This window comes from Mirounga leonina, unplaced genomic scaffold (genome assembly GCF_011800145.1).
Source record: "Mirounga leonina isolate KUSES-001 unplaced genomic scaffold, KU_Mleo_1.0 Mir_176, whole genome shotgun sequence".
Lineage (NCBI taxonomy): Eukaryota > Metazoa > Chordata > Mammalia > Carnivora > Phocidae > Mirounga > Mirounga leonina.
In genome coordinates this window covers 2,668,262-2,681,559 of record NW_023270454.1, presented here as the reverse complement: position 1 = coordinate 2,681,559, position 13,298 = coordinate 2,668,262, and the positions used below count along the sequence as shown (strand labels likewise).

General features: G+C 38.9%; 1 protein-coding gene across 2 annotated transcripts in view; it reads right to left on the bottom strand.

Annotated features, from left to right (window-relative positions):
• Nucleotides 1-6,911: 6,911 nt before the first annotated feature.
• Nucleotides 6,912-13,298, bottom strand: part of PPP3CC (protein phosphatase 3 catalytic subunit gamma) — a 99,145-nt gene continuing 92,758 nt past the window's right edge. For both annotated transcript variants that reach the window (XM_035022531.1, XM_035022532.1), the window contains 2 exons: nucleotides 8,817-8,846; nucleotides 6,912-7,675 (listed from right to left, as the gene is read on the bottom strand). In XM_035022531.1, the coding sequence (XP_034878422.1) occupies nucleotides 7,449-7,675; nucleotides 8,817-8,846 (257 nt within the window). In that variant the 3' untranslated portion in view covers nucleotides 6,912-7,448. The remainder of the gene's footprint in view (nucleotides 7,676-8,816; nucleotides 8,847-13,298) is intronic.

The window sequence follows — 13,298 nt, the reverse complement described above, 5'->3', positions numbered from 1 at the left end:
ACAGAACTCAGCCTTCTGCCCAATTGTCTAGGCTATCTTCAAGGAAGCCTTTACACTGACATCACATCAGCGACTGTTCTCTCTCCCTCCTTTTATGGATGAGCAAACAAGCATCATGTGCACATGGGGTGTCTTTGAGAAGAACTGAGGTGGATGAACCTCTTTCAGTTCTCAGGAAAGAAAGAAAGAGCAAGTGGCTGTCAGTTCTTTAGAAAGCAGATTTTATGAGGGAAGGATAAATAAGTGATGACCTCAGAGGGAAAACCCAGCCAAGGGAACTCAGCCACAAAGAAGGGCACACAGAGCAGGGGCTGGAAAACTAGGTCTGCATCAACCTTCTTTCCTGGCGTAGGTAAACGGAGATAAGGAAGATAAGAGGGTTGGTTTGTTGATCAGAGCACGACTTCACGGGGTCTACTGGCCTCCAAACAAAGAATAACCTGGTCTTCCCACTTCTTGAATTCTATGACGAACCTTCTCTTGAACTGCATCAACATCAAAAAGATTGTCTAATTTACCACTACGTTATTAATCTACTGGACCAAAATTAATTAGTTTCTAAAACCTGCAAGTCATGATAGAAAACCCAGGAAGACCACGTAATTACATATAGCAGGCAAGAAGGTAGGGATTGAATCTACATTTGGTGGGAGGTAAATAGGAGTTTGTGTTTTAGTTCTTAATTTCCAGGATTTTAAATAACTTTTTTCACAACTCTGGAAATAAGGGCAAACATTGCCTCATCTTACTGAAGGTTTAGCTGAGGTATAAGGACATTGCTAAGTCAGGATGCTATTTGGATAACAAAGATCCCAAAATGCATACCCAGCTTATTTGAAATTAGGAATCTGGGCTTGTTTCCGGCCTGTAAACTGCACTGTGGCCCTTGACGGGGGCTGCACTTACAGTACAATTGCCTTACTCAGGCCTGGCAGGGCCTGGATTCAGACTTTCTGCCTCTCCTGCCAGAAATGATAAAATGCCCTCATGGATACATTTATCCTCTCCAAGGGCCCTGGGTGCTTCCCCTCCCCCCCATCCTCCACTTATTTTCCCTTGTGAATCCACAGCGCCTCATGATATTTCTACTTTGGGGAGGAATCAAAAGGCTGGTTTTACACTTCCTTTTCTAGTTAGTCCAGCTCCACATTCAATGCCTCTCTGCCTCCTTTGACTTTTCCCAAGATGGAACTCATGCCTGTCTATTATTAGGATCATATGCAGAGTTATTAAATTACTACAATAAAAATTATTTTTATCTTTTGTAAAGACAGTATGTTTTCTGGGATGTCTTTCTTCCTTTTCTACAAGCAGTGGCCTCTGCCAGAGAAGCCACAGGGGGAGCTGGGACTTGAGCATGAGTTAGTGGTGGGCAGAGTGCAGGGAAGGAGGGTGGGCCAAGGCAGTAGATTCTGAGTGGGAGAGGCAACACTGCAGCCCCCAAAACCTATTTAAAACTAAAGAAAAGACTGAAGAGGTAAGGGAAAGAGGTCTTTTTTTTGTGATGAGATTCCTTTATCAGAGACCAGACCAGACATCAAACATCAAGCTTTCCCCTGATTTCTGGAATTATTAAATGGGTAAGAGCCAAATATAAGTGTCTCTACCAGGAAATAAAGGAAATAAAGACACAGGAAGCCAGTAAAGTTATCATTTAATTTTAACAGTATTTTTTTAAGATGACTTCCGATTTACAAAAAGAAAGTTTTAACCAATTAATTTCTTGATCACAAAAAAGACTGGTTAATTTCTGCCAATAAATAACATTTCCACCATTTTCTTTAACCTAACCAAAAGCAAGAAAAAGTAAGTAATCTCTCAGCACAAGCAAATAATCCATCATTCAGAAAAGCCTTTTAAAAAATGACATCATGAGCTAATCTATGTCTGACCACCTTTTAGGAAGAAAAACCAGGATCCTTTCTGGGAAAATGCCTGCTAACATTTCCATTGGGAAAAATACTATTGGTCACAGTGCATTGAGAAAGGGAAAGTAAGGCGTTGATGATGGCATCTTCAAAAAGGTTCTCTGACAAACCAAAAAACCTATCTTTATTGCTACAAATCAAAATATATGGTAGGCCTCCTTCTTATTACATGCACTTTCAGTTTAACATGCAAAAAAAACCCCCACAAAATGTTATTTGGAGATAGCTATGTCAAGGAAGTGAAGGGGATCTGGGCAAGAACTTACAGGAAGGCAGTGTGCATGGCCCTACTTTAGAGCTGCTCAGAGGGATGGTCCACATCCATGTCCTTGCTTCTTGATCTTAAGCCACCTTGACTTGTCATGAGGGTGTTGAAGAGGAGAAGATGCATAACCCTGTCTCAGACAAAGGTGTTATTTAGCAAGTCTTGCCAAGGTTGCTGGGGCTTGAGGCCAAGGCCTCCCGGGAGGGAATATCCTCGCCAGTATCATCTTTACCTTTGTGACTGCATAGATGAAAGCAGCTAAGCCTGGCCCCATTCACTTTGGCTGGTTAGACACAGGCGGGCAGGCCATGAGTCTCAGAGTAACACAGGTTCCCTCTTTCACACTCTGGCAAAGGCACAAAGCTCTATTGTTAACACAGTTCTCTGGACAACTCAATAGTAACAACCCTTTTTTTCCGACTACACAATTTTCTTCCTCTATACACATCTGCTCTTTCTTCTGGCTTTCCTATGAGTGTTTGATCACAGCAGTGCTGTAGAGGGACTGTGGCAATACAGTGTTTTGGAACTACCCTTCACGTCATTCAGACCCTCCTCTGGCTCTTGTTGGGGCCTCACAGGCTGCTCTTTACTCCCTCTTATAGTAGACTTCGGGAAAGATGTGGACCAGGTGCCAGGCAAGATGGTATCCATCATTATAACCACAAATGATTTAGGAAATTGAAGCCTCATTCTCATAACTGGGGTTTTGGGTTTACCTTCCCTCTGAAATTGTTTCTGCCTAGATATGAAAAGCTGAATAATGCTCTGAAAAAAACTTGGGTTCCACTGTTACTATAACAACTATAATAAATATTGGGGATTCTAGAATGATGTCTTAACAAGTCTTTATGGGTTCAGAAATAATTTTCAATATAAAAACTAGAGAAAAAATCTGATAATTAATACAAAGAAAAACTATAGTCAATCTGGGGCAAGCTCTTCCTGAACCTAAACTGTTTAACTTAAACAGTTAATTCTCAAGAGCTTGAGTTTTATATTTATAGATAGAGTACAGTCAAAAATTCTGGGGATCAGCTACAATATTTATACAAAACAAAGGAGGGTGGAGGGAAGTGATTTTAGCTTTACTCCTGAGAGGCTGGACACTCTTGACCATATAAGCCCAGCTGCATGTCACATAAGCATGGTTTACAGTATTTTTCTTATGAAGAGCAGCTGCCTCAAACTTTGTGTTTTATAATTACTTAGAAGAGGATCTATGGGATAAAGACAAGGCTGAAAGACCCCAAAGTTATCTAATTTTAGAATTTTCAGGCTTGCTCCTTAATGACATAAATAATAATATTCTGTTGGCAAAACAAATAAAAGGATTTTTCTTTTCCTATTTTGAACAGTGTCAGAAAGTCACACCTAAGTTATTAGGATAAGAAATCAAATCTCTGCTATTGACAGGAACTTGCTTCACTGAACCACAACTGTTTGTGTAGGAACAGAAAAGGCAATGTAAATATAGATAGAAGCATATGAGAAATACTGATATTCCTGGAGAGTCTGATTCTCCTATCCCTAGGCAAGGAGCCAGATCAAGCCCATTAGAGTGTGATACGTAAGTTTCACTTTGCCAGTCAGTATCCAGTCACAAAAGGCCAGTGAATCAGCAATGTCTGTCCCATAACCAAGTATTTGCCTTGAGGTTTTAAAGAAAACTGAGGCTGCTTTTGTTTCAGCATTCCATTAAACACACACACACACACACACACACCCCCTTGGCTTCTTGGGTTGTTTTTGCTCTAAATATTCAGAACACAGAGATTTAAAAAGGATGTATGTTTTAAGCTTGTGTTAGATGAGTTTTCAAATTTTTATTTAAAAAAAACAGTCATCTGATCAATTTGAAATTTCATATGATGTAGATGTAAAACAAAATTAGAAAAACTGGTCCTTGGGTAGTGTCATTTTTTAAATGGTATTTCAGTAAAGTATACAAAAGGGTCCTCCAACATGTCTAGGGAACTGATGTAAGAAGTGTTTTTCTCCCCCCAGATGAGAGGAGTTGAAGAAAATAAGGTCCCTATAGACCTTAAAGTGAAGGAGAACAAGAGAAAAGCGTTTTTAGTATCTTTAAGACACGTGGGGGGAAGATTTAACAAAACAGAAGAGGCTTTGAAAATGGGGATACTGCAGAGCTCTGACAGCAGTTAAAATGTTTGAAATGATGGCCTTAGGCAAACCCGGAACAGGAAACCAGCCATCCTGGGAGCTGTTTAGATTAAAACATTTGAATATATGTTAAAAACTGTCCAATGAAGTCTAAAGTGAAGAACAAGTACTGTTATCACAATATGTATATCCATCTATCTATCTATCTATCTATATCCCCAAGGCTCATGCCTTCTAAACCGTCTTGAGTCATAGGTGCAAATACAGATCAAAGTATACATTGACGGTCTCACTTTCAGAAGCTAGCTGTATCACACGGAGACACGTTTATACCCAACTTTTTAAATTGCTGAAGCACACACCCCAACTTTCTGTAGAACATAAGAAATACCTCTACCTTTAGAATTCAACAGAATTTGAATTTCCAAACCTAACTTCCTTGTTGCTTTATCGTAAACTCACTCCGATTTTCTTGAATCATGACTTCTTACCTCTCTGGCTGATCCCTCCACAGCTCACAGGGTACCTGTAAAATACATTCTTTTTTTTTTTTTTTTTGGAGTATAGTTGACATACATGTTACACTTCAGATGTACAACTTAGTGATTTGACAAGTTTATGTATCATGCTATGTTTATCACAAGTGTAGCTACCAGTCTGTCCCCTTACATCCCTATTATGGTATCACTGACTGTATTTCTTACGCTATGCCTTTTATTCCCATGACTTATTCATTCATAACTGGAGGCCTGGATCTCCCTCTCGCCTTCACCCACTTTGCCCCTCCTCCCTCCATTTTGGCAACCCTCAGTTTGTTCTCTGTATTTATAGGTCTTTTGCCATGCCTCTGTCAAGGAAACTTGCTTTTCTTTTTTTTTTATTTTACTTTTTTTTTTTTTAAGATTTTTTATTTATTCATTTGAGACAGAGAGAGACAGAGCATGAGCAGGGGCAGATGCAGAGGGAGAGAGAGAAGCAGGCTCCCCGCTGAGCCAGGGGCCTGACGCGGGGCTCGATCCCAGGACCCTGAGACCATGACCTGAGCCGAAGGCAGATGCTTAACGACTGAGCCACCCAGGCACCCCGGAAACTTGCTTTCCTATACAACTTGTTTTTGAGAAGATAATGAAAACATTCCTAAATAATAATCCTTTTTACTAGAACAGTATTTTTTGCTTGTAAGGATTTTCAATAACTATTTCACTACATGCCTGATGACTGAAGCCCTTAAGAGTGGTTTCTACCTGCGGATTATGTATGTACAACAGCCTCAGCTAGGGGAAAGGGAGAAAGAGATGGAGATTCCCATCCATCAAATCTGTCATGTGGACTGACCTTCATATTAGGTGAGATTTCCAAAACAGTGGTCCTTTCTAGAGTGGGACTGGGGGAGGGAGGAGTGTGAGGCTATCCAGATGAAGAATTCCTTCTTTTCTTTGAGTGTAAAAAAATGATGATCGGTAAAGATAACTACTCAAGACTTTGTTTCCCTCCTTTCATATGTTTTATTCATAACCCAGTAAGAGGTCTTTTATCTCCTTCCCCCATATCCTTCCTATCATTTTTTATTGATAGAGCAATCCATGCCATCAGATTCCAAGCCCCCAAATGCTTTGATCTCTGTCATAAATTGGGAACTGTTAGCAAAAGGTATAGGAAAACAGAAATAGATGGGCTAAATCCTCATTCTTCTAGTGAAATTATGTGGGGTCTTTTGTTTTTTTTTTTCGTTTTTTTGAAAAAGGTTTCTGGTGTCCTTAAAGCTTACAACATAAACCACTACTGTCAGAGATACTTGCTTCAATGCTGGACTCCTCCATCCCAAATGATATTAAGAATTCTGTAATTAAGCACTTTGGTGTAGTATTGCCCAGACATGCTGCAAAGTTGACCAATGAGTATTACCAGTGAGTATTATGACATGGCACCTGTCACCAGACTAAACCCAAAACGGGAGCCCAAGGATCACTGAAATTTCCTTCCCTCACTGGTTGTTACTTGAAAAACTAAGAGAAGACTATTCAAACACTGTATCTGAACACTTGTTTTTGTATTCCAAAATATGCTGACGGAGACTGACATACAGTTCAACCTAATGAGTGTTTAAAGATGGAGAAACACCCCAGTAATTGATACAGAAAAAGGAAATTCTCATCATCCAATGCCCTTTAGCAAGACTTCCAATTCATAAGGGGATCATTCTACCCTAGTCAGTTTCCATCACCCCAGTTGTTTTTTAAAACACTGACACAGAGAAACAGAAGGACAATGGGGAGAACAGACACAACAGCTGATGCAATCTCACAGGACATAAATACCTCTTACTATCAAAAGTTCTACAGAGGGCATTTATAAAATATTTAGAAATGCAGCTTCCTTTGCAGTTGGGTAAATCATCTGGGCTTCAAAAATGAAAGCAAAAGGATCCAGGAAGAGTTAAGAAATCTCCGAAGTTCTAAGGGAAGTTTAAACCAATCATGCCCATGGTTGGAAGAAGAAATTTTGAGTAATTCTAAGAAAATCCCTCACTGCTTTTTATTTTGTCTTACTAGAACATATTAAAAAGAACTGAGAGTTCAGAAGAAAGTAGGTTATATGGAAAACATTCTCTTGGCCCTCAAATCACTGGGTTTGGGTTATTCACTTAGAAGTTCTACTCTAATCAAGTTTTCCATAAGAAGAGAAGTTTTAGCCACTGAAATCTGAGCAATCTTCTTCAATGGCACCCTGTAGAAAGGGAAAAGAAAACCACCCTCTTATGTTTGAAAAACTATTATTAGTCTGAAATGAAAAATATCACCTTCCAAAAGAACAGGAGAAAACTCGGCTGGCTAGTTCAAGTCAGAAACCGAGGGTGGAGGTTTCCAAGGCCCTTTTATTAGGGGAAGGTCCCCTTTGTAGCACAAGACTTCACATATGTATCAGACAATCAGATAAGTTCCTAAAAATTAGGGAAAAAAAAGGGAAAAACAAAACAGATGCACTTTTTATATATATTAAACATAAATTAAAAACAATTTATAAAATGGTCACCTTTCTTACAGCATAAATGCAGACTGAATTATGAATGCACCTCCAGGTTTAAGTTGTTAAAGTTGTTTTTGTTTTCCAATAATAAATAAAATTTGTTCTTAAGTTTTGGATCCACCTGTGCCACAGCAGGGCTCTGCGTCATTACTGGCTCTTCTCCCCCTGTTGCTCCTGTGCACAGCATTGGGTTGTGCAGGGGCCACCAATTTCACTGGCCCATCGGGGTACTGGCTGTCTTTTCGGGGTGGCATCCGTTCGTTAATTCGGTCCAGACCTCGGGCTTCTTCAAAACTCCGGATCCTGTGCTGAAGCGAAAACCCTCTGATGGCTACAGGAAAACAGGAAAGGGAGGAGCTCGATTAGACAACAAAGCAACAAGCTTAAAGTTTTTTAGCATACAGCAACCTCCTAGAGAAAACCATAGAAGGTTGGAGCACATGTCTGGTGAAGGTTAATGGGCAATATTTGACTTGAATCAGCCTCATCTGAAGCTACTGCTTCCTTAAGGCCCATAGGGCAGTTGAAACTATGAAAGTGATTTTCACAGAAGCTCAATACAATTAATCATGACATAAGTATACCAGACAAATGACTAACAAGTTCGTTCTGAACTTCAGTACATTTGAGAAAGGGTTTCTTATGGGCCTGAAACATGCTTAATGTAAGACAAAAGGCAATACTAGAATAATAGAGCAAGTTAAACAGAGTAGTTAACTTTAGCACAAACACCATATTGACCATAAAAAAAGTAATAAAAGAGCTAATCTTTTTTGTTTAGAAGGACAGCTTTTTCTCTTGCACAACCAGGAGCTGAATGTAAGTTAAAAGGCATCTAAAAAATAGCTTCTGGATATCTTCCTTCTAATGGAACTTTTGTATCACCAAGGAAAGGCATTCCCATTTTGAACCACCTTACTTAACAAAACAATTAAATTAATAACACAAGTTTATCAATTCCAATGATTTTCATCGTCAGATTCATAGATGATCTGTTACTTGAAATTTGTTTTCATAGAAACAGAGATAATTTAGCTTGACCGCCTTAGGGCAACCTCAGAAATGAATCAAACTAAATCCTAGTCTACTTTTGCCTCTGCTCTTGATATCCTTTAGAATCATTAGATAAAGAGGCTGACCTGTTTGGGTCTCTAGTAATCACACATAAGTCACTTCTATATGGAAGGGCTCCAAAATTAAACCATCTGATCCCTCATGACCAGTTGCTTAAGCTTCAACCATTGCATTAAAACTGACAGAGCCCAGAGAGGACTTTTGCTGTGGAGAGGGTCATTTAAATTAACACAGATACAGGACCCAAAGGAAACACTTTGTGAGCATGCCTAAAAATATTTATTCCTTTTCTCACTGCTATAGTTCTGGTGATGCAATAATAGAAGATTTCAAATGTTGACACTTTAAAACTAGTAGACAGACACATGATCACATCTATCATAGGAATATGGCCATACCTTCCCGGGCCTCTACCGCTTCTACTGTGGCTGTAAGAGGCAGGAGCAGTGGCATGCAAAAATGAAGACAGAACAAGAGTGAGTAAACCAACAGCATTGCTGCCAGCACAGACAACCCAGGCTCCCACCTCAGCCTATTCCCATCCATAATAAAAGTCAACTAGTTAGAGAAGCCAGGATTACTGAGAAACACTAAACTGGGGGGAGATGTGAGGTGGGGAGAGTTTCTAATACTTTTAACATTTCGGGTGGCATGGGAACCGTTTTAGCTAATAGCATCTGTAGCTAAGACAATGGGTCAGTCAAGCTGACTATAAGAAACCAAGAGTTATAGTGCTTTCCTAGTTTTTAAATACAGCTGCTAATTTACTCTTTGACATTCACGTATCAAAATAACTTGAGTCAAATAATTTAACATCACAACTGTTCTTTAGTTTCTAACAGCTCAGATGGTATTAAATGAGCTGTTGCTGGGTCCTACACAAAATAGTTACTTAAAACTAATTCTTACTGCTCTTAAGCAATTTATGTGGAGTCCAACTGTCCTTTTTAATTACTTAATAAAAAAAAGAATGACCTTTGAATAACAGACTAGCATTTGGAAGGAGAGAAACATGGGTTTTAAGTGAGTGGTTATTTCTTGTCCAGGGGTGGAGTACTAAACTGGCAAAGACATAAAACTACTCAATACCAGATACAAATTCCTGTAACCATCTGGGATTAGAGATCTAGTAGAAGCTGCAATTTCCAACCCATACAGCTTCCATTCACTGTGCAGAGAGCAGGCCAATTACTAAGAGGGCCTTCTCCTTCAGTGATGGAAAAGGAAGTAATTTAAAAATTAGTGCCAACAGGTAAACTTCCTTGCATCATCTTTTTAAAGTAGTAAAAACCCTAATACATGAAAAGGTTACAAGTGTAGCAAGAAAGATCTTATTAGAAGAACCCTCTCAGTTCCTCCAGTACTGATTTTTTACAAGAAGTCAGGGAAAAATAATGAACAGGACAGTTTACTGTTCTTGAGGTTCTGTGTATCAATAAGAGAGGAGAAACTGGAAGAACTGACAGTTAATGTCCTATCACAGTGTGAAAAATGGAACCTTGGAATCAACTTATCAAGTGCTTAAATTTGTCAACCATCTGTAGGCCTGTGGTAAGGCAATGTCACACCCTCTCTAATTGCCTCAAATAGAACAAATAAACGTTCACAAGAAAACGATAGTGCCTTCAAACAGTACATCACTGCTGCTGTTACAAAGTTGAAGAACAAAGCATAGCCTGAAATTGTATACAGGTTGTTGGTCTAATTAGAGTTTAAACACTATGTGGTAAAATGTGTGCAAGTATTACACTGTTTTGGGTCCTTCTAGAATTGCTTTTTGCACCGGGTATTAAGATACCAGCCTGCATTAAGGGGCATTATATATAAGAAACAGTCATAAAAAAACTGAGAAACTGGTTTATTTATTTATATTTAATTTATGTTTGTATATATTTTTATTATATTTCTTTACTGAAATATAATTCACATACCATAAAATTCACTTGTTTAAAGTGTTCAATTCAATGATTTAATATAGAGTTGTACAACCATCACCACAATCTATGGTTAGAACATTTTCATCACCCCCAAAAGAAAGCTATTTACCTCCCTCATCCCTTTCCCTTAATCCTAAAGCCAACCAATGCCTGGTCTGGACATTTCATATAAATAGAATCGCTGAGTTTCTGATTTTAGTGACTGACTTCTTTCACTTGGCATGTTTTTTGTTTTTAAGATTTTATTTATTTATTTGACAGAGAGAGAGACCGCAAAAGAGGGAACACAAGCAGGGGGAGTGGGAGAGGGAGAAGCAGGCTTCCAGCTGAGCAGGGAGCCTGATGCGGGGCTCGATCCCAGGACTCTGGGATCACAACCTGAGCCAAAGGCAGACGCCTAACCACTGAGCCACCCAGGCACCCCTCACTTAGCATGTTTTTAAGGTTTAGTCACGTTGAAGCATGTACCAGTACTTCATTCCTTTTTATGACTGAATAGTATGCTACCGTGTGAAGAGCCACCTCATCAGGTGATGGACGTCTGAGCCATTTCCACTTCTTGGCTCTAATGAAAAATGCTGCTGTGGATATCTGTGTACAAGTCTTTGTGTGGATACGTTCTCATTTTTCTGGGGTGTATAGCTACAAGTGGAACAGCTGGTCATAGGTCAACTGCACATTTAATCATCTATGGAACTGCCAGATTGGTTTCCAAAGTACTGCACCATTTCACATTTCCACCAGCAGGGTATGAGGGTCCCAATTTCTCCACATTCTCACCAATACTTGCTACTATCTGTGTGATCACAGCCATCCTAGTGGGTGGTATCTCATTGTGGTTTGGGTCTGTATTTCCTTAATGTCTAATGATGTTGAGCAAATTTTCCCATGCTTATTGGCCACTTGTATGTCTTTGGAAAAATGTCTATTCAACTTTTTTACCCACTTTTTAATTGGGTTGTCTTTTTATTATTCAATTATAAGAGTTCTTTCTATTTTCTAGATACCAGTTCCTTATGCAATGTATGATTTGTAAATATTTCCACCCATCCTATGGGTTGGGTTATCTTTTCTCTTTCTTGATGATGGTTCCATTTGCAGCACAAATGTTAATTTTGAGGTAGTCCAATTTATAACTGATTTGTTTTTTATTTTATGGTCTTTGTGAATCTCGTTCGGTTCTTGGCACTCCTCTTTATTTCGGTACTAGGAAGCTTGGGAGTAAAATTTGTGGCTGTCTATTGGCTTTTTGTTTGTTTGTTTTCCTTTGTGCTCCAAATTCCAAGCATATTTATTTTACTTCAGTGTGTTATACATATACTGTAACTTACTCAAATCCCTCTTGGAACAAGGTAAGACAAATGAATATATGATATAAGGCCATATGGGATATTGTTGGTTGAAAGTTCTCCAAGTAAAGTTAAAGGAACAATAAAAGGTCTTTTCTAGCTAATGCTCCAGTTTGCCAATGAACCTGTAGAACTGAGACTCTGATGGGAAAATGACAAATAAACTTAGTTTCTGTCAATCAGTAAGAGACATAAGAAGCTCTAAAAAGCTAGCTCCAACTTAGTTTTGTTCTTACGCATTCCTGAAGATGTCTATCATTTTCAAAAGCATCAATAAAAAATCCTATTTGATTAAAACACTCATATTCCAATTAGGAATGAAGAGAAACTATATACTTGGGACTGAGAACAAAAGGCAGACCAAAGACTATAAACAAACAAACAAATCTCCAAATAGCACATCCATACAATTCTCGTTATTCATCTCAGATCTGCTCTTTCAAGGTCCAGATTGAAAGAACAACTTTGTGGATCAGCAAGTTTCCAAAACTTTTCAAGTAAGGATGTAGAAGACTTTTTTTCTTCACCCATGGTGTTTCCTACTAATTGCAACCTGCCTCATCAGAAGTGCTCTCAGAGTGGCTCACATGACTAATTACCAAACAAAGTAATGGAGGGAAGTATTTTGCTTACAAGAAACTGTACATTTATTTGAGAGAAAAATATTCAACCTGAAATAGTTTACTGATCCTTTCCATGAAACTAAAGAAATTAAGAAAATTAGTTATGTACTTCCAAGGAGAAAATGTTCATTCCTCCTTCCAAATAGTTAAACTCTAATATTCCAGTATTTAATTTGAAAGAGAAGGAGGAATTCAATCCTACATAAAGAAAGGGGGGAAAAAGGCTTATTCCTATTAATGACTATCAGTGGACTTACCACAAAAAGCAAAGGTTTCCTATAAGTAACAGGATGACAAGAAAAAAGAAAAGCTTAAATAGAAACAATTTAATAAACAAGGGGGGCAAAAAAACAGTGAAACTCTAGTTTAAGTTGTTAATGCTTCAGCTGCAGTTTTTGTGCCTAGAATTAGTCATCTTGCTTGACCAGATCTACGTCTATTCTGACAAACATCAATCTTTTCATTCCAGGGTTCCATAAAGCCCTCTCCTTACAAGCTGGGGTCCACGTGTGTTTTAGAACTGACACTCTGACTGGATAGGTGACTGTGGCACTGGAGTAGGATATGGCTCTCAGGCAGAGGCAAACACCCTCTCTGAGAAATGCTAACACCCCAATATAAAACAGGCATAAGTGGGATGCCTGGGTGGCTCAGTCAGTTAAGTGTCCAACTCTTGATTTCAGCTTGGGTCATGATCTCAGGGTTGTGAAGCTGAGCCCCTTGTGGGCTCTGCACTCAGCAGGGAGTCTGCTTGAGATTCTCTCTCTCCCTCGCCCCCCACTCGAGCGCTCTCTTTCTAAAATAAATAAATCTTAAAAAAAAAAAAACCATACATAAGTGTAGACATATCATGTGCACAAATCTAAAGTGCACAGCTCTATACATTTTTATGTATGAATATACTTGTGTAACTACTACCCAGATAGTGATATAGAACATTGCCACTACTCCAGAAGTCCCCTCTGCTCCTT